Consider the following 20,586-nt stretch of genomic DNA (forward strand, 5'->3'; position numbering starts at 1 on the left):
GATGTGTCTTTTACATCTTGAGTGTCCTGTGTAAATCATTCTTCTAATAAATGTCTATATAAGTCTCTTACTTTTGCTGTAATTTGCTTTACATCCTTCAGGAAAAGGGCAGTCCACAGAGGCCTTTGTCCCAGAGCTTGTCGACCATTATATCTCCACTGTTTGCAGAAGTAAGAACTTAATTACATGTCTATTTACACTGCAGTTATTCTTAGAACTTTGCTACTCTGATGCTCTCTGCTGTTAAAAGTAGTAAAGTAGTGTGGTTTTAATCTGTAGAAAAGCTACTCTTTTGTGCTGTCATTGCCTCTGCATGCTAACCCCATCCACTTCTGCAAAACTTGGTACAGTGACTCAGATCAAGTGGAGCTCTGTGTATAAATAAATAAAGCAATATGAAATAATAATTCTCTGGTTTATGGCTCCTTTGCGCACTGCTCCCTAGTCTCCTCTCTTGGCTGGGCCTTATATATGGGTCGAGCTCACATATTTAGTATTGGCCATTTTGGTAGGCCACTGAGTACCACAAAAGATTGCTTTAAGTTTTCCTTCTCCTGCTTCTACTCTCTTCAGCTGAAGCAGAAGGGAGGGGTGAGTAACGGAAAGCCAGAGGCAGTGGAGGAGCTGAGGGAGGCCATATTCCTGGCCGAAGAGGCATGCCCAGGCATATCCGACTCCATGGTGACCGAATTAGTGCAGAGACTGCAGAGGTACATCTCGCTTTATTGCCTTTCTCCAGTTTTAGGATGTAGATTTGAGTTCTGTACAGAGACTGTATTGCTGCTTCTACACAGTTTATTGCTTTTACCCAAATGTACCCTATCAGCCAAAAAGATTTTTGTTTACAAATTTTGGCAGTTGAAATTAGCATTGGAGTTCTGAGGCTAATGTAGCAACAAGTGATGGAAGTATTGTCCAGTCTAATCTTGGATGATCCAAATTCAATTACGAAGTATCATGTGTGTTACAGAGCCTTACCCTTAAATTTAAGCATTTGTTATCCCTGATGATGATATTGTCTATGTCTGCATCTATTATTACGGAATCTATAATGACAACTATATTTTGCACAGATTGCATATGACATCCAGTGGTTCTCTGTGATTGGATGGAAACAAAATATCACCAAACTGGCCCCTTTGCATTCTTCTTCTGGACAAGCTAGCGCATTTTACTTTCTATTGGAGCGTTTTGTTGTAGTTCATTAATTGATGTTTTTTTTGTATAGCTTATTATCAAGTATAGTCTTGTCTATCTTTTTCTTTTTTAACTAACCATAAATTAGAATGATTGATTGTACAAAAGGAATGTTTAAATAAAGTGTGGAACAGTTTGGCATCTAAAAATATCTAAAGAACTATAATTTGCATATTATCAGTGCTTATTTCAATTATTACAATATTCAAAAATATCAGTTATTGGCCCAAGTTTATTCTAAACTACAGGCCTAAATCATCAACTACAGGCCTAAATCAAGATAAGTCAGTCCTACCTCAAACACATTAAGTAATCTCAAATGTATGTTATGACACTGAATAAACTATGTGAAAAAAAAAAAAAAAAAAAAATATATATATATATATATATATATATATATATATATATATATATATATATATATATATATATATATATATATATATATATATATAGTGTACTTTTAATACATTTTTTTTTATTGGCACTAAACATGTCTTGGCTGAATGAATGCATTTAAGGTAATGGGGAATTTGATTTTGGTGTAAATTAAATTTTTGTTACTGTTAAATCCCGAAGAAATTAAATAAATTAACTGTTCTAACAGTAACATTTTGCCTGATGTACACTGATTGGTCATGTCATCAAATGCACCTATCTTTTATCAGGTCCTTTTACCATATTGGTGCACTTTGTAGTTCTACAGGGTGGGTCATTTATATGGATACACCCAAATAAAATGGGAATGGTTGGTAATATTAACTTCCTGTTTGTGGCACATTAGTGTATGGGAGGGGGAAATTGCCTTCAAGTTGTCTTCAGATGACCCCAAAGATAAAAGTCTAAGGGGGTCAGATCGGGAGATCTTGGGGGCCATTCAACTGGCCCATGACGACCAATCCACTTTGGAAGCTGGCACGTTCCGTGAGTTTTTCCAGCAAGATGGTGCACCACCACATTATGTGTACATTCCTAGATGAACAGTTTCCTGGAAAGTGGATTGGTCATCGTGGGCCAGTTGAATGGCCCCCAAGGTCTCCCGATCTGACCCCCTTAGACTTTTATCTTTGGGGTCATCTGAAGGCAATTGTCTATGCTGTGAAGATACGAGATGTGCAGCACCTGAAACTACGGATACTGGAAGCCTGTGCTAGCATCTCTTCTGCGGTGTTGCTATCAGTGTGTGAAGAGTGGGAGAAGAGGGTTGCATTGACAATCCAACACAATGGGCAGCACTTTGAACACATTTTATAAGTGGTCAGAAACTTGTAAATAACTCATGAAAGAATAAAGTTACATTAAATCCAAGTACACCACTGTTTTTCTTGTGAAATTCTCAATAAGTTTGTGTCACATGACACTCTTCCCATCGAAAAAACTAAAGTTGGATCCAAAATGGCCACCATGGTCACCTTGAAAAGTTTTCCCCCTCCCATATACTAATGTGCCGCAAACAGGAAGTTAATATCACCAACCATCCATATAAATGACCCACCCTGTACAATTACAAAGTGTAGCCCATCTGTTTCCTCTGCATAATTAATTAGTAACCTTACACCCTGTTCTTCAGGACCTGCAGGACCACCACAGAGCAGGTATTATTTGAGTGGTGGATCATTCTCAGCACTGCAGGAACGCTGATGTGGTAGTGAAATGTTAGTGTGTGTTGCACTGGTACGAGTGGATCAGAAGCAGCAGTGCTGCTGTGGTTTAAATACTGTATCCGCTTAGTGTCCATTCTATTACACATACCTACCTTTTGAGTCCACCTTGTAGATGTAACACACACTAACACGCCACCACGAGGGCAATATCACTGCAGTGCTGGGAAATATTCACCATCCAAATAATGCCTGCTGTTAAGTGGTCCTGTGGCGGTCCCGACCACTGACAAACAGGCTAAAAGGGGGCTTACGAAGTATGCAGTGAAACAGATGGACTACAGTCTGTAATTCTAGAACTACAATGGCTCCTGTACGGTGAGTGGAGCTGATAAAATACACAGTGAGTACGGATAAAAGGAGGTGTACTTAATGAAGTGGCCGATCAGTGTCAGTCGTAATGGAAGAGTAGTGTGATGTTTGTCCCTTTTCTCCATTCCTTTCGCTTCGTTTCTTGTTCTTAATCTTGTTTTTCTGCTTCTTCTCCTTGTCCTCATCACTCACATGCATTTGCTTTTTTTTCCTCTGGCAGGTTTGCTGTTCCGAGGGCCTCTTCTCACTGATTTCGCTGCTGTGGGTTCACCTCTCTCTGCCTTCTTGTGCACCTTTCTCATACACTCACTCAGCCTCCAGCTGCAGCTTCAGCCTGCACACTCTTCATTTAATCTCGGTTTACATATCAGGTGAAAGGGTGGTGTTGTGGAAGGCTGGGGGGACGCAATAGGAGGCCTGGTGTGTTTGGCCCCTGTCATAAACCTCCTGCTAGCAGTGCACCTTATCCAGCACACACTGTGGCAGAAAAGTGGTTGGTTGCACCAGCTGTATATAGGTTCTTTCCACACTTCATGTGTAAATGAAATTAGTTTTATTCTTACTCTAACTAGATGCCGCTAAACTCAGTTGCAACAGGAGTGTTTAGTAATATTTTTGTTGTAATGTAGTTAATTTGGATTCCTTTTACCCACTATCCAAAAGAAACGGCTAGTTAACATTTTACGTGCTTCATGTTGTTGCAATTGTTAATATATTTTTTTTTATTTTTTATTTTTTTTCCATTTTTGCAGACATCAGCAGCAGTTTGCGTGTTCTGTTTTAGCCAAACCTGTCACTTCACTAGCATAAATCAAGTTGAGGTTATTGATTTAGTTTATTTTAAAGTAAGAAGTCAACTTTGTTAGAACTTGGATAGCTGGTGCAACCCAGGGAGAGCTCCCTCTCTGAATGTGCAGTATGTGAGGCCTTTAAGAGGTATATTCAGCCCCTGTTTGTGTGCACGCATGCATGTCAGTGCTGTAAGGTCCAAAACAGTGCGTTCCCTTTTTTAAAACTCAGGTATCCTGCTCTCAGTGACCAGAGTATTCTGAGAAGCAGACTGAGCATGCTCAGCTGGGTGTGTAAATTTGTTTGTACATAGGCTCCTTTTTACAGACAAGTCATGGAGGTACGCTAATGAAAACACTGTGTAAAAATGGCCAATTGCTTGTGTAGATACTGTTTGTGAAGGTGTATGTAAAATGGCCATCACTGAGATTGCCTTGCCTTTTAGTATTCTTTTTTTTTTTTTTAGTTTGCAATTGTTTTTATAATTTGATTTTATATTTTAATGTTTTCATGATTTTGACTAAATGCTGCCATTAGGCTTCATTATCATTCTCTCTTCAGTGTTCACAGTGCCATTCATACTGTCCAATCATAAGTGTCACCATCTGCCATCCTTACATTGCTGTTTTAGTACAGACCATACCATTGCTCTTTTTTCTATAAATTAGTGCTTGAGGGTCCATGTTCCATATCTAAGACATTTTTAATTAAACTTCAGAGCCCATGTTTTGTTCATTTCAGCCATGCAGATTTTTTTTTCTTCCTTAAAATACTAGTAGTCCTGTTCTTCAGGCCTGTTCCATAGAAACACAGACATCTTTTTTTTAAACTTCTAGAACGTCATCTTCAGCAAACTCCTCAAGTCTTCCTGGAAACTGTAATGGTATCATGTGTACCAACAACTTGAATTGCACTTGGATAACTGCCTTTTAATGAGAGTTAGCCATAAGATATAAGCATGAGGTTTGTAGACTGCAGTCCACCATGTCCTTTACACATTTAATTACACTGCTGATGTGAGCTGGTGGGATTCACGCTGAAGTCTAGCGTGTTAATAAGCATTTAACAAGTTTGACATCAGTTTATTTACTCTTGTACATTTAATAATGGTAGCAAAAAGCTAAGAGCCCAGTTTAGCACCACCTGAATGTGTTATGGTAGAACCCCAATTAAAGACCATCTCCCTTGTGTTGTAGCTGGTCATTGGGTGCTAACATGATGCTTATATCCTCCACAATTGCAATATTAGCCTTATAATAAAATGGCTTATAACATGAACATGTGAGCCAAGCAAATGCAGTTATAGACACATTTCTATTTGTTTGGAACCCTGAGGCTATAACATTTAAAAGGCCTTTATGCTATGACATTAATACATTCTGAAAAAGCACTTTTCCTGCATACTGTATAGTGTCAATACTACTTAAAGCTGCTTTTAGTAAGATAAAAGAACAGAGCCCCCTACTTGCAATTAATTACTCATAATAGAACTGCAGTATTTAACATACATATTTGGATGATTTAAAAGTTCATAAGTATTCTGGAGAAAAAGAAATGTGCCGTTGACCTTAAAAATCTAAAAGGAGATGTTCAAACATCACCTTAAAGGACCGTATTAATTGGCATCTGGTTCAATATAAGAACATGCTAAAACTTTTTCATATGCTTATATCATTCTGGACTTAAAGAAGAACAGGCACTTGTACTAAACCACCCTGTTTGATTCTACACTGTTATTTTGGATTAACTTTTTAACCTCTTCATTACAGGTATATTTAATAATATGGTTCTTTGTCACAAGGCTATTAACACTAAAATATTCTAATTGACTCATTTCATGACTGCTTATGCAGGTGATGCTGTTTAAAATGTTGCTGGCTTAATGTTAAATTGTTCTGTCCCTCACCATTTTAGTAAATGACATCCGATTTACTAAAACCCCCTCTCTGACTCTGCATTTAAACTCTGTGTCCGGTTTTTTGGTGCACTTGTTTTATCATAAACAGTGTTAACTCACCCTGTCCCTCCAAATAATATTTCCTTGTAATAATATTTGCACCTTGTCCATTTAGAATCTGAATGTGTAGCACTTTGTAACCTGTTCTTTACAATTTAATGAGAAAAAACATCACAGTTTGTCATGTCGTTTATCATTGCAACTGCGAAAATGGCAATAAATTAGTCAGGTCATCAGGTTTCTCAGCACAGATATATTCTATGGAACAGAATCCAGTATTTTTGTAAGTGTAAAGTACAGTATTATCACAAATGAGAACTGGTATGGTATCTAATTATGATTTTAAAACAATGTAAATGTAATTGGTCATCAAATACTGAGGTACTGAATTCCTTGCAAGCTTTCAAATGATTTAAGAAAAATAAAATTGATAAATAAAAATTGGTGTCTGCTCTTTGCAATTGTTTCTCTCCAGTGTAATGTGTTTTTAATTACTTCTATTACTATGTGCTTTTACATACAGTGTGATCCATCGAACACTGCCTTTTAAAGGGTTTGGGTCACAAATGTTTATGCAACAATGTAAATGTGTTTTTAGCCCTACATTGAAATAACAGCAAATGTATGTTATATTGCCGAAAGTATTCACTCGTCTGCCTTCACACACATATGAACTTGAGCGATCAATTATTAATCCATAGAGTTTATTATGATGTCAGCCCACCCTCTGCAGCTATTAACAGCTTCAACTCTTCAGGGAAGGATTTCCACAAGGTTTATGAGTGTGTTTATGGGAATTTTTGACCATTCCTCCAGAAGCACATTTGTGAGGTCAGACACTGATGTTGGACGAAAAGACCTGGCTCACAGTCTCCGCTCTAATACATCCCAAAGGTGTTCTATGGGGTTGAGGTCAGGACTCTGTGCAGGCCAGTTGAGTTCTTCTAAACTCGCTCATCCATGTCTTTATGGACCTTGCTTTGTGCACTGGTGTGCAGTCATGTTGGAACAGGAAGGGGCCGTCCCCAAACTGTCCCCACAAAGATGGGGGCATGAAATTGTCCAAAATCTATTGGTCTGCTGAAGCATTAAGAGTTCCTTTCACTGGAACTAAGGGGCTGAGCCAAAGTCCTGAAAACCATCCACACACCATAAACCCTCCACCAAAGTTTACACTTGACACAATGCAGTCAGACAAGTACCGTTCTCCTGGCATCTGCTAAATCCAGACTCGTCCATCAGACTGCCGGATGGAGAATCGTGATTCGTCACTCCAGAGAATGCATCTCCACTGCTCTAGAGTCCAGTGGCGGCGCTTTACACCACTGTATTCGACGCTTTGCTTGGTGATGTAAGGCTTGGATGCAGCTGCTCAGCCATGGAAACGCATTCCATGAAGCAGTCTATGCTGTTCTTGAGTTAATCTGAAGGCCCCCATGAAGTTTGGAGGTCTGTAACAATGGACTTTGCAGAAAGTTGGCGACCTCTGCGCACCATGCGCCTCAGCATCCACTGAGCCCGTACTGTCATTTTATGTGGCTGAGTTGCTGTCATTCCCAATCGCTTCCACTTTATTATAATACCACAGACAGTTGACTGGAATATTTAGTAGTGAGGAAATTTCACTACTGAACTTGTAGAGGTTGCATCCTATCATGGTAACACGCTGGAATTCACTGAGCTCTTGAGAGCGGCCCATTCTTTCACTAATGTTTGTAGAAGCAGTCTGCAGGCCTAGGTGCTAGGTTTAATACACCTGTGGCCATGGAAGTGACTGTAACACCTGAATTTAATGATTTGGATGGGTGAGTGAATACTTTTGGTAAGATAAGGTAATCCTTTTAGTCCCACAGCGGGGAAATTCACATAGTGATACACTATATTACCAATATAACTACTTTCATACGAAGTTCTACTTCTTGCAAATAGTTAAGAATGCATTCTTTTGACTTGTGCTGGACATTTTTGAAAAAAAAGCTGAGTAGAAATAACTTCACAAGTAACTGCCTTCATAGCAGTGTGTCGCTTTCAGAGATCTTTGCGCTATAAAACAAATCTTTTCTCCAATTTATTTCTTCTGTGTAGATTTAGATATCCTGTACATGTTAAACTCAATATAGTTTGCACAAATATAGTTTAGCTTTACAGTAAATTGACACTTCAGTTTAACACACTAATGCGTAGATTCCACACAGCAAGTTTTATTCATACGTCCAAAAACAAAGATCAAATTTTGTCACACTATATACAGATATTACATACAATGTTTATACACATATTACATAATTGTACAAGAAAAATATACATAAAAATGTAAACCTTTGTATACAAAAAAATACCTTAGACAAATTAAACAAGGACCAATAACAAAAGGTGACAATTATTATTAGCTCATCCTATCATTTTAAAAACAGTTATACAGTACATTCAATGAGTATAGGAATTTGTCAGCCATCTTTCAGATTTTAAGCAGTTTCAAGTGCCAACAGAGCCCTGAAGATGGTCTGCTTTAGAGGGTTGACTGGAGTTTCTCTGTGCAGTAAATCTCTCATGCTTTATGTGAAACACCGCAGGATCACCTTCTGTGTGTGTAACATTCCAGCTCATTAACATCCTAGGATTAGTATGACTACAGAGAGACGACTTCATGGTGTGGTGGAAGGTACTGAAGAGCTCAAAGTGCTTCCTGCTAATATCATTTGTTTGAACCAACTAATCAACAAGTAATTATCTTTTTGCTCTTTAATCAGTAGGAACTTGGTTGAGGCCTTGATTCACAAGAAGAAACCATTGATGAAATTTACTGATGCTACAGCACGACCACAACTGTGAAGTGATCCATGTGATAAATGGACAACAATTAAACTCCAAACTAAGTATGCTTCGATTTAGATTTGTGCAAAAAAAAAATTTAAATTTAAAGTTCCAGTATGCTTACTATCACATTAGCATTCTTTTTAATCTTTCTCTTTGGACACAAGCTTCCACGGGCAATCCAGTTGTCACAATGCAGGTCATAGGTTTTTTTTTGTGTTCATGTTCATGCAAACACCAATCTTGCAGCCATAACTGCTAGCTGGATTTTAATAGCTATCAAAAATACTGTCGAACATAATCACAGTCTTTTTGTCCAAATAAACGACAAGACTACACCAACAACAGTTATTTAACTTAATTCAAATATTAATCACTAGAATTTTGATAGCCATTAAACCTAGTGACAGGTACACCACAAAACTAGAACTCCACTGGGTATCCTGCAAATGAATGTTTTAACCTCATAATCAGTCCACAGCCACTCAGTTAAACGCACCAATAAAAACCAATTGCTACTTCCAAATCCAATTGCTACTCTATAAATATATTTAACACATGACAATATGTGATAATCATTCTGTCTAAAAACTACCAAAAACCCATGTTGTACTGTCATAGCTGAAGAAGAATAAAAAATAATAACAGGCCAGGATTAGGTTGGGAGCGTTTCCCTGTGCTGCCTCTCAGGCTGGTCAACAGCAGTTTATTTTCTGTGCTGGCAGCCAGCCTACTGCACATGCTGAGTTTAAACCTGGTTCATTTTACTGTGGAAGTATGAAGAGGAGACATCTATGAACACAGTCCTGCTCCACAGAAATTGCACCAAAAGGTCCCAGCATAGGAGAGACAGGGTCATTTAAGGTGATGTTATCTATTCATCCACAAATTCCATGTTCCATTAAAAGACTGCTCTGCTCTTGGCTTAAGGAGAAACCTCACTAGGCCATTTTATTCTAAACCTAATAAGCACCATAAAGAGGAACATCCATATATTTGGTTAAAACGCTCAATATATATATAGATTTTTTATTTTTCTTTTGTCATAAATATAAAAGCTATTTTATATTCTCCATAAAAGTTCCATATTGGTGGTTTTTTTTTCTTCAATTAACACAGCCTAGCTTTAGCTCTGCTATTAACCAGAAAAGAGTTCAGCCTTTGTTTTCAATGAAAGAACGTGTTTCTCAAGACTCCAGACTTCTACGATGGTCGAGCTGTCTAGATGCCATGAGACTGACACGTGGTTCAATACTGTGATGAGAAAATATGCTGATGTGTTTTATTGCTTTGAGTAACCAGGTTTTACCTTCAGCTGTCTTTGAGGTCTCTGAACAGGAAAAGCCTATGGCCCAGGCTAGGTCCACTGAGTTAGCTTCATCTGAGTGTCTGCATAAGCTGATAAAACAATAAATATGTACAGTGCAATATAAAATCTTCTGGATAAAAGATGTTTGGCGGTTTCTTTCATGACTGGACACCCCAACGATCAGATTTAGATATGCGCAGTTGTAAAGATCAGAGACTCACTAATACTTCTGCTGTCCATTTTCAATAAATGAAGCCTTACATGAAAAATGGATGAGTGACTGAAGCAACAATGTGGGTGAAAGCTTCAGACTGAGCTGTTATGAGTTAAACTGGGGCCACTGACTGAGGCAGACACACTGAACTGAACAACAACAACAACATCATCATAATGATAGGAAGTCTCTTCACCTTACTCACAACACTCCTGCACCCTTACCCTGACAAAAACAGGCAATACAGCTCTGCACACAAGCCAACTAAACAACTGGCTACTCCAATCTGTGTGAATTACAGTATGAGTAATTCAATTTCAGTGTAGGTGTATTTCTAAACACTTTTCCCCCAAACAGCCTGGGATGTCCAACCAATATTATTACTTAATACTTTGGACTGACTACATAATAAGAGAAAAAGTACAGTGCACTTGTAACAACTGGCCAATAAATTTCTTGAAACTTGAAAGGCAGTAACAAGAGTTGTGATCAATCAAGGAGCTACACTAGATCAGATCAAAAAAGCCAGTAGAAGTGCACCGTGTCCATTCTGGCTGAACCCTGACTAAGGCTTTGCTATTGGTTTGTGTGCAGGCCTGCCTTTCTCTTTCACTTGCTCTGCTGGAAGGGAGGAGTTGCGCTGTTGGCACTTGCAGCAGTGGCACTGGCGATGGTGAAGCCTGTAGGGGGTGCTGTGGAACTGTGGCTGGGCTGGAGATCTTTAGGGATGCCGCTGTGAGAGGCCAGCTGGTGGCCGAAGGCTGCGCTAAACTGTGGGAGCTGCAGTTTGGGCTGGGCAGGGGTGAGAAGGTCTCGGGGAGAGTTCGAGGGGGATGTTGAGGAGGCTGGGGGCGAGGTGAGGCTTGTGAGGCCTGGCTGGGGCAGGGCAGACAGGGCTGCTGTGGGCTGCAACGCTGCCGAGTGTGTGTTAGAGGGAGGGGTAGATAGAGAAGTGGAGAGGAGGTGAGCATCAGGAGTCAGGAGGTTACCGAACTGTGCTGGGTCTGTGAGAGAAAGCGGAAGGTTGCTCCAGGAGGCTCTGGGAGCGCCTGGTAAGCCGCTTAGAGGCACCTCCAGCATGAGTGGAGGCTCAGTCTGGTATGAGCCAGCATGTGGGGAGGAGATATGGTCACTGTAGGGCGATGGCACATGCTCACTGCTGTAATGACTACCTGGTGGAGATGGCAACGGAGGATCAGTCTTAGCGAGAGTGGGATGAGGGAACGTTCGCTCAGCCAGTACACTGTTGGGGCCTGCAGGAGGGGCCGCAGAGGGGGCTGAGACTGGAGGCGGCCGGGGAGGCGGCGAGGGAGGGAAATGATCTGCTGAGTGATGAAGGAGATTATCCTCCAACTCCAGACTGGAAAAGTTGTCTGATGCTATTCGGCCATTCAGGAGGTCCCCCATGCCTGCTGCCGTGACCCCTGAACCAGAAAACACGCTCATGGTGCGATGGTCAACCCCATCAGTCGGGGCTAGCTCACCCATTGAGGTTAAACAAGCCAGAGAGTCCGGATATGAACCCATTGCCTGGAGTGCACGCACCAACTCTTCAGCTTCTTCTGTAGTGGGCAGCAGCTCCCCATTCTTACCTAAAGACACATAAATCACACACACAAAATTGCAAGAGATGGAGAGACACAAGGTTTCCCGTAAATAACAGATTCATTTGTACAGAGTAGAGCTGCCATGCTTAGTTAACTAAACAGATAATGGATTCTTGTAGCCCTATTACAAAAGTCCCTAACACTTTCAGCACTCATTACCCTTGGTGAGCCTTACAAATCAAGTCCTAATAAAGTTAAGTTTAAATTTCCACACCCTCAAACAAGTCGAAGTCCTGCAAGTCATCTGGTAGTCTGGGCAGCACATCAGAGAAGTCCTCCTGATTCAATTCCAAGTCATTTGGAATGTCTGCTATGTCATTGGTGATGTCATCAGGAAGCTCATCTGCACTGAGGTCAGGCGTAGAGGGACTCCTGAGGAACAGAGACAAGGAATTCAAAACATCAAAGATGTCACTTCCTGAACTGAAAACAAAAAAGCAAGTTTAAACACAAAAAACAGAAGACTAACAAATGGACTAGGATATGCCCTTCCGTTATCCATTACATATGCAAGGCTGTTTGTGAGTGTGGGTACCTGATGGGTGGGTGGTGGGTGGGCAGTGCCAGTGTGGGGGGCATTGGCAGGTTGCCCTGTGGCAGGGCAGGGGGGATGGGTTTCTGTGGACGTCGTGGGCCCCGCCTCCTCTTCTTCTTGTGTTTCTTGGTCAGGGCGGGTGGTTTACTCTTTTTGCGTGGCCGCCTTTGCTGCTGTTGCAGCTGCTGCTGTACCCGCCTGTTACCATCCCCGCGCAAGAAATCATCCTACAGGAAAAAAGGACACAAACACACACACACAATCACACACACAAAAACAAACAAAACATGTCTGTCAACAAAGATTAACATAAGAACTAATAATGTGCAATGACAGAGTGAATGTGACTAAATGCCACCAGAACACTGAAGAGATATTTTAACACCAACATCAACCACATTTAAATCACACAACACTTACACTGCTGAGCTGGCTGTTCAGGACTACATAATGAAAGTAAAAATATATAAATACCATTTTCTTGGCATGCTCATCACAGAGAGGCGTCTGGTGTGTGATATCAAAGACAGGGACAGAACACTGCTGTCCATCAGCAAATCGAGCAGTACAGCTGGAGAAGAGTTGCTGAGAACGATTCAGCAGGATATCTGCAATGCCATATTGTCATGGAACAACATGTCACTGTATATCATAGCACCCCAATTAAGACTAAGAGAGGAAAAAAGACCTTATGTATCACAAGTGGCACTAGACCTTATTACAATATACAGTCCCTGGCCACTTTGATATGTTGTATCTACACTCATTGTCCACTTCAACAAGTATATATCAGGTTACGCAGAGATGCATTTTTGTAGTTCTACAATTAGGTTGTAGTCCATCCGTTTCTTTGTTTAATTTGTTGGCCTTTCTCAACCACGTTCATGAACGTTCAAGTTGGACAATCTGGGGGGGTGGGGGGGTGATATTATTCAGGTTGTGGACCGGTGTCACTCTTATTGTACTAACATATTTATTATGTGTTGCACTGGTACACGTGGGCCAGACACCGCTGGAGTTTTTGTATACTATGTCTATTTACTGCCCACTGTTAGACACAGCTACCTTGTTGATCCAATTTGTAGATGTAGACTTGGAGATAACAGCTTACCTGCTGCTGCACAGTTTATGTTAATCATCCTCTAAACTTCAGTGGTCATTTTCTTTCCTTTTTAGCTGAATATATTAGGTTGGTGGACCATTCTCAGCCCAGAAGTGACACAGAGGTGTTTAAATGTTCTAACAACACTGCTGTGTGATCTGCAGTGCTGAGAACAATCAGCCAAATAATACATACTCAGCAGTGATCTTATGGGGGTCCTAGCCACTGAAGAAACAGGGTAAATAAAGGCTAACAACACATGCTGAGAAAGACATGAACTACACCCTGTAATTGTAGAACAAGACACTGCTCCTATATTGTAAGTTGACCTGTTGAAATTGACAGTGATCTAATTAGGGCGTAATAAATACCTAATAAAGTGTGCAGTTTCTATGTCTCAAAGAACATTTAAATTAATGTGTGTTTTAAATGACACACAAACTTCTAATTGACTGAGTAGATAAATTCAAAATGCTATGTGTCGTCCTACAGGAGTGTGTATGTGTGTTTGTGTGACAGAAGGATACGTTGGAAGCAATGGTGTGTGAAAGGCAGAGCTGGGTTGCTGCAAGGCTGACCCTTGGTGTTTCCTGTACACACAGCCACATCCTGCTGCACCTCGGGTCTCGAACTGATAACAAATACATTTTGTAAGTTAAACAAAAAATAAAACCACAAAAGCCACTACCATGAAAGTAAGATAACTATCATTCCCAGAGGTATTATTCTTGGTGTGCTGTCAGCACATTCCAGCAATAATATGTTCAGTCTATGTCCATTTAAACCTCTCTCAATCCTACTGATTAGGAGGTGCATGATACACTGGTAGTCAACATATACGCAGGATAACAAGAAAACAATTAGTATTATCTTCCAATTTTGACATTCTGGCTGATAAATAGAACCTATTCTTGCTCACATACGCACTGATCCATGCAGTCACTAGTAGAAAGCATATTTCTACACATAGACCCATAGGCATTCCAGATTTTGTCTACAACCTAACTTGAAACACATAGGAATCAAGCAAAAATATGGACCATCAGCGGGTCCCTGAGGATTGATCTTTGAACCACAGACATGGTGAACAAATACCACTGGTATTTGATTCTCAGTCCGGGGAGGAACAATAGAATAAGCATCACCACAACATACAGAGACTCAATATCAAGTTCCACATCTCTACTACTAATAAACACATATTCTGCTCCTACCTATTGGATGTGTGAGAAGTTTTGCTCAGCTGTTGGATAAGTTCCCCGGTGCAGTTAGGGTCTTTGCTAGCTGCGTGGAGAAGAGCTTTCCTGAAGACGTACTTATATCGCCTCTGACGCATGGCAGCTCTCTCCTCCCTGCAGAGGTGCTTGTAGCGTTCCTGCAAGTAACTACATAGCCGAGCCAGACGAGACCGCCGTGGCTCTACACCTTCAGAAATGGAACTGATAGAAACAGAGAGAAGTAACATGAGACCTAGCAGAAAACAGAGGAATTCATAATCATGCCTGAAGGACGCTGAATTTGAATTTTCATGAATTAATTCTCAACTCAACATTCAAACTTTAACATGGACATTTGTTGTTGTTTTTTTTTTCAAAATGAATCCCTTACTGATGGTGATGACTTCCTTCATGTAATCTCCAAGCCTGAGGTGATGCAGGAATTCTTTCTGTATCTTCATCCTCATCAGCACTGTCTTCAGACCAATCCAGCCCTGAGCACACACAGTTAAATGAGTTTGTAATTTCATGAAGTCCATTAAAAGAAACCCACTTATTGCCTGCACCTACACTTTTTTAGCACACAACGTTCTTCTCAGACCAGTTCAGTACACATTCACTCTAAATGGTTTGAACTGATCATGATATGCTTAAAATAAATGGCACTTATACATATCTAATTAAAGTGTCCCTTAATTTCCGTCTGAGACCCATGTTCATGCAGCTCACATTTATTTTATCTGTGACTGTATTGGGGTGATCCTGCCTTCCACCCGATGACAGTTGGGATAGGCTCCAGCAACCCCCCGCGACCCTGAGGGAGAAGCGGCTTAGAAAGAGTGTGTGTGCGTATGTGTGTTGGGGTGTCAAATGAGATGCGTCGCAATTTAATTCAATTTAGTTACCTGTATAACACATGCTGAAAACAGACGTGTTCTCTGCCTACTGCTCTCAGCCCTAATATAAGCTCTACACAAAACTGTTTCCATGTTTCAATGACATGTTGCAATTTTACCTTGGAAAGGTGCAACATCTCACATTCTGAAGTATGTGGTAATCTATGTAGACAAGACCAGCTGTGTATATTTCTTGCCATGGCAGTCCATGACTAAGAACTAAAGGAATTTCCTTAGGAGAACCTTATCATGGCTTTTTTTAGTTGCTTGAAGTACTGCCATTATGAAGACTGATAATCTCTGTGATGTTGATCTGTTCCATTACCGAGATGAGGGAAGAGGTCTCCGTGTTCTCTGTGTCTCTGGGCACAGAGCTGCACTAGATGCTGCAGCCTCAGCAGACAGGCAGGGGGCACTGTGAAGGCAGGGGGTCGCATTGCCACAGGTCGGCGTTGTGGACTTTCCTCGGTAGGAGATGGGTGACCAGAGGCAGTGAGGAGAACTTTCCGGGCAAGAGGCTGGCTCTGCTGGCCTGCTGATGAGGGTGCACTGAGCACCAGAGAGGCTCCAGTCTGAGGTGGGGCTGGCTTGCATAGCAGACCCTGTGGTGCCCCCTGCTGGATATAAGGGGACAGAACAGCAGGCTGGGGAGATGGGAGAAGCCCTGGTGGTTGTGGTGGAGGAGGAGGAGGAGGTGGAGGAGGAAGTGATGGCGGTGGTGGCTGAGGTGGTGGTGGGGGTGGTAGCTGTGGTGAGATGGGCAGTGTGCAGGCAACCGTGACTGGTGTGAAGTGTTCTGAGGTGGGTGCAGGAAGGTCAGTGTCATGGGGTGGCCCTTGCTGACTGAGAGCTAGTCGACTAGGCAGTTTCCTCTTAACAATGGCGCTTTTCTGCAGGGCACTCTCCACTCCATCAGTGTCCTCCTCATAGAAGGCAAAGGGGTCAAGAAGGTCTGTGTCAGGGAGGGTAAGGGGGGGCAGGCGAGTGTATGTGGGGGAAGGAGGCAAGCCATCTAGCCCATTGGAGGCTTTGAGAGTCAGAGAGGGCACTGTGATGTTCAAGGCTACAGACTCCAACGCATCATGCTTCTTCTTACGCTCCTTCTTGGGGATGAAGCCCAGCACTTGCAGGTGGCTGTTACAGTATCTATAGGGTTCATAAAAAGACAGCTATGTCATGGATGGGATTGAAAACTTTATAAACTTATTTTGGTAGAAGCATATGCCATTTCACTTTGCTGACCACATCACCACACATAAATCACATGCTATAAGTAGCCCACATCAAAATATATTTATGCATAAAGAATTAACCTTATTGGTTACATGCTTTATTTTAAATATAAAATAAATGCTGTAAAGCATTCTTGGCATGTCAAACTTAATGCTAGCAATTCATACTACTGAGGATGGTCTATGTTCCTGGTCTGAATGATGTGTATGCCAGCTTAATTTCACTTGGGTACTAATCTCCTAAGGAGTGCAATAATATGCAGTGTAAACCCTAAACTATCAAGCCTTAAACAGATCTGGCATAAATGATCCGAGTTGGAGCATCTTCCTGGGGACAGTCTCGCACACATTCAACTTTGACAGGATTCCTGACTAAGTTTCATCTTGACAAAACATAGCAAGATCAGCCACAGTTGCCGCTTTATGATGGCGGTTATTAACTCAAGTTTAGACACATAAGCTACATAAGTGCTCATAGAAGTAATAATTTATTTTACTTGACATGTCATATGATCCTTTTCTTTCACTGAAAAGCAATATTTTTTTCACTTGATGCCACAAATGTCTTGAAGAAAAATAATGTGACCAGAAAAGGATGACAACGTCCATGTCCGAAGGCTGTCCCTGATGAATCAGGAGCCCAGCACTGATTGGTCCAAAAGTCATTTATGATCCCAAATCCCAAAATTTACCTGCCCTGTGAGGCAGACAGGTGGCCAAAAAAACCACCACCACCACCACCACCACCAACAAAAAAAAAACAAAAAAAAAACAACCAACCAAACAAAAAACAACAACACAACTCACCTACGGTCCTCAGCTTTGGGGATGGGGTTGGTGCATCGCTGGCTGTTGTACTTGGCCACATATTCACATTGTTTGAAGGGAGCAGTCTTGTCCTCTAGAACATGTCGTATGCAGAAGGCGTATCCGTTAAGTCTGCGCTGCTTGCAGAGCTTGGGGCTGTAGGAGCACAAAGGCTTATTGTCCACCTCCGAGAAGTGTATGTGTTTCCCCTCATACATCACGTGACTCTGGTCCTTGAAAACATCAGCTGACGTGAAAAAGCCGAAAAGAGAGTGTAAGCATCATAAACTATGTACTTGATGCTGCAGTATAACTTGCATACCAGTGAAGTACTGTGACAGCTGATACAGCACACATGGCAGAAGAATAAAGTGAAGCAGAAATAGAGACATTCAAAGGAAGCATTACTCTGGAGGGTAAAGACAAATACAAATAACATCATCCTGTATCAAAGATCCTTAGATTGGATGGCTTATTGAAAGTTTGAACCAAATGAAGGTCATAATCTGTTTATAATAAATCAGAATTGAGAACATCAATACAGAACACCCCCATCTTCACCATGTTCTCCAAGGTTTCACTTCATTTTACATTAATTATTCTACAAACTACACGGAATACATTCAGTCTATTCCCTATGCCATTTATTTATTTATTTATTTATTTACATGGCTTAATGTTTGAGCAAAACAGCAAACTTGCTTTGGTTTTCACATGGTCACTCACTACTGACCTTTGATTTTACACCAACAAAATACTGTTCTGATACAGATGATAGAGCTTATGTTCAACATAACTGACATTTTATAAATAAATAAATAAATAAATAAAAATGATTTACATATATGAGTGCTGTTAAAGAAGGAACAACCACAAATATATTGGTTAATCTTACTCAGGTTAGATTAACGACGCTCAATTTTGCAATGAGTGTAAAAGTCGTTGACATAACCCAACGCATTTGTCTCGAATCACCTATGCACTCACAAAATAAGTCGTGCTCGGAGACTGACTCTGTCCAGACAGGCATCACTGGGATGAGTGGAAATCTCAGAATAAACACTGAGAACAGCACCTCTCTGGGCTCGGATTAAACTAATAACCTCGCACACCTGCCTAAGCAAGAGCGTGACAGTTTAATTCACGTATTATAGATCATTTAGTAAAGAATTAACCTGACTTAAAAGGTTTCTAACATTGACAACTGCATTGTAACACGACCATACCAGATGCTGACGTACTGTCAAAGGTTTTGAAACTGAAACGTATTTCTTTCTTACGCTAATTGTGTCATGTTCAGTATAAATCATTTGTCTGAGTACCACATCAAATTCAGACTACTTTTTGGCAGCTGTTGAAACACAAAAGTGAATATCGTTGCACGCGAAGTTAGCTAGCATCTTGTTAGCAGCTAAATGGAAACAAAGGTTTAGAATGATCTTACGGAGACTAATTTCAATAAAGTAAGTGTAGTGAACTGGGAAGACTAATAGTGCTAACATATCCTTACATTAAAATCACTAAAACGGTTAGCTAGCATCTAAATAATCTGTAGTTAGCATTGCTAAAAAAATCAGCTTTCTGATAGCGTTAAAATTGAGCTAACGTTAACTAACTTAACCTAGCAACCCAACTACTATCAGCTTAATTCTGAATTACAATGAACCTTCAGTTCGTGACAGATGATATTATTAAACTGACCGTTCCACTTTTTATTCACTTTATGGAAACTTAACTAGCTCGCTAATATATTATCCAAAGCGCTCAAAGGTTTTTGGCCAAAACAGCAAGCTAGCCGATGTATTTTAGCTTCTATTGCTAAAAACAAAGTCGCGGGTATCCAGGAAACGGGTACACAGACACAGTTCAAGTTTATTTTTTAACTTCTAAACAGTAAATCGACATAATTTTTATACAGGTATATTGCATCGCATGTTAATTATAAAAATACAGAATATCATAAGTAATTGTAATTATTATCGCTCTAAACAAAGAAGAAGGCGTACAGGCCTCCTCACGCAGGCCCACAAATAAGCTAAATAGCTAGTTACGTAGCGTGCTAGCCGATTTCGAAACCATTACATTAATTTAATGCGGACTTAAACGCATATCTCTTGGAAAATATGCTTTACGGGTATCAGATATATTAATTAAGCATCTTGCTAGTGAGTGTTTCACCATGCAATACATTGCTACCTAGAGAAAACTGGAGAAGGATGTAAACAGCGGCCCGCAGTAGCTTGCAAAGCCCCGGCCCTCGAGTAGCAAACGCGCCGCATTACAGTTCTCAAAACCTGCTGCATCCATAATCAACAGCCTGGCTGTAAGATAGTTGTGCTTACCTTCAATTAGTCTAGGCGCTACGGGGTATTCACTCCGGATAGACTGTGGAAATGCCTAATACAATCAGCTGCACCCGTTATGCATCGGTACTCGAAATGCTACGGAAAACACTCCTTTTTGAAGTTGTGCGCCATGAATTTTAGAGCAAAGAGGCATTTAAATGTATTTTATCCTCGGCTAACATTGGAAGTACGGGCTGCTGGGTTTTATTTAGCTCAGTCCTCGGTAGACTCCTCACAGCACCACTATCGGTACTGGGGGGACATGACAACAACCCACAGCTCGACAACAAGCTCTTCTACCATATTGGAAGTTGAACAAGGCATTAACGGGAGAAATAATGAACCTCCACGCACATCCATTTCACTAAGCTGTGCCAGTTTTGTGGGAGAGAGGATGTCAAGAGATATCCAGCAGGTACAAAGGTTCAACGTGTCCTGCAATACATTTTGTAAGCCCGATTACACGTCCCCTCTGAGGTCTAACCAACTTCTGTGTCTGTGTTCGTGCGCATTACTCTACCCGACAGAGTAACGTTACCGCCGCTGTTTCTTACTGACCACTGACTGCCAGGTTTAGTAAAAGGGAGGATAC

At 40.9% G+C, this 20,586-nt stretch overlaps 2 protein-coding genes across 5 annotated transcripts in view; one reads left to right on the plus strand and one right to left on the minus strand.

Annotated features, from left to right (window-relative positions):
• Positions 1–6,357, plus strand: part of stk24a (serine/threonine kinase 24a (STE20 homolog, yeast)) — a 28,761-nt gene extending 22,404 nt beyond the window's left edge. For 3 of the 4 annotated variants that reach the window (XM_017692315.2, XM_037539448.1, XM_037539447.1), the window contains exons 9-11: positions 102–170; positions 574–710; positions 3,391–6,357. In XM_017692315.2, coding sequence (XP_017547804.1) covers positions 102–170; positions 574–710; positions 3,391–3,421 — 237 coding nt within the window. In that variant the 3' untranslated portion in view covers positions 3,422–6,357. Of the gene's footprint in view, positions 1–101; positions 171–573; positions 711–1,073; positions 1,543–3,390 lie in introns of those variants that run through there. The other variant, XM_017692316.2, reaches the window with a different exon arrangement.
• Positions 6,358–8,097: 1,740 nt separating this feature from the next.
• Positions 8,098–20,486, minus strand: LOC108424342 (INO80 complex subunit D). Its single transcript, XM_017692317.2, has 10 exons — positions 19,992–20,486; positions 17,650–17,896; positions 15,936–16,756; positions 15,106–15,208; positions 14,712–14,936; positions 14,025–14,128; positions 12,870–13,003; positions 12,396–12,622; positions 12,075–12,232; positions 8,098–11,845 (listed from the first exon to the last, which is right to left on the minus strand). Exons 2-10 carry the CDS (start codon positions 17,865–17,867, stop codon positions 10,863–10,865), a joined length of 2,973 nt encoding a protein of 990 aa, XP_017547806.1. The 5' UTR covers positions 17,868–17,896; positions 19,992–20,486; the 3' UTR covers positions 8,098–10,862.
• Between the last annotated feature and the right edge of the window lie 100 nt (positions 20,487–20,586).

The sequence above is a fragment of the Pygocentrus nattereri genome, chromosome 6, assembly GCF_015220715.1.
Source record: "Pygocentrus nattereri isolate fPygNat1 chromosome 6, fPygNat1.pri, whole genome shotgun sequence".
Taxonomy (NCBI): Eukaryota; Metazoa; Chordata; class Actinopteri; order Characiformes; family Serrasalmidae; genus Pygocentrus; species Pygocentrus nattereri.

Bases quoted from the DNA above. Each gene is read 5' to 3' on its own strand.
- LOC108424342 (XM_017692317.2), bottom strand. From the start codon at position 17,867: ATGTATGAGGGGAAACACATACACTTCTCGGAGGTGGACAATAAGCCT. The intron at 16,757-17,649 runs GTGAGTTGTGTT...TGAACCCTATAG, and splicing joins CCCAAAGCTGAGGACCGTAG to ATACTGTAACAGCCACCTGC. The intron at 14,129-14,711 runs GTAGGAGCAGAA...ATTTGTTATCAG, and splicing joins ACTTCTCACACATCCAATAG to TTCGAGACCCGAGGTGCAGC.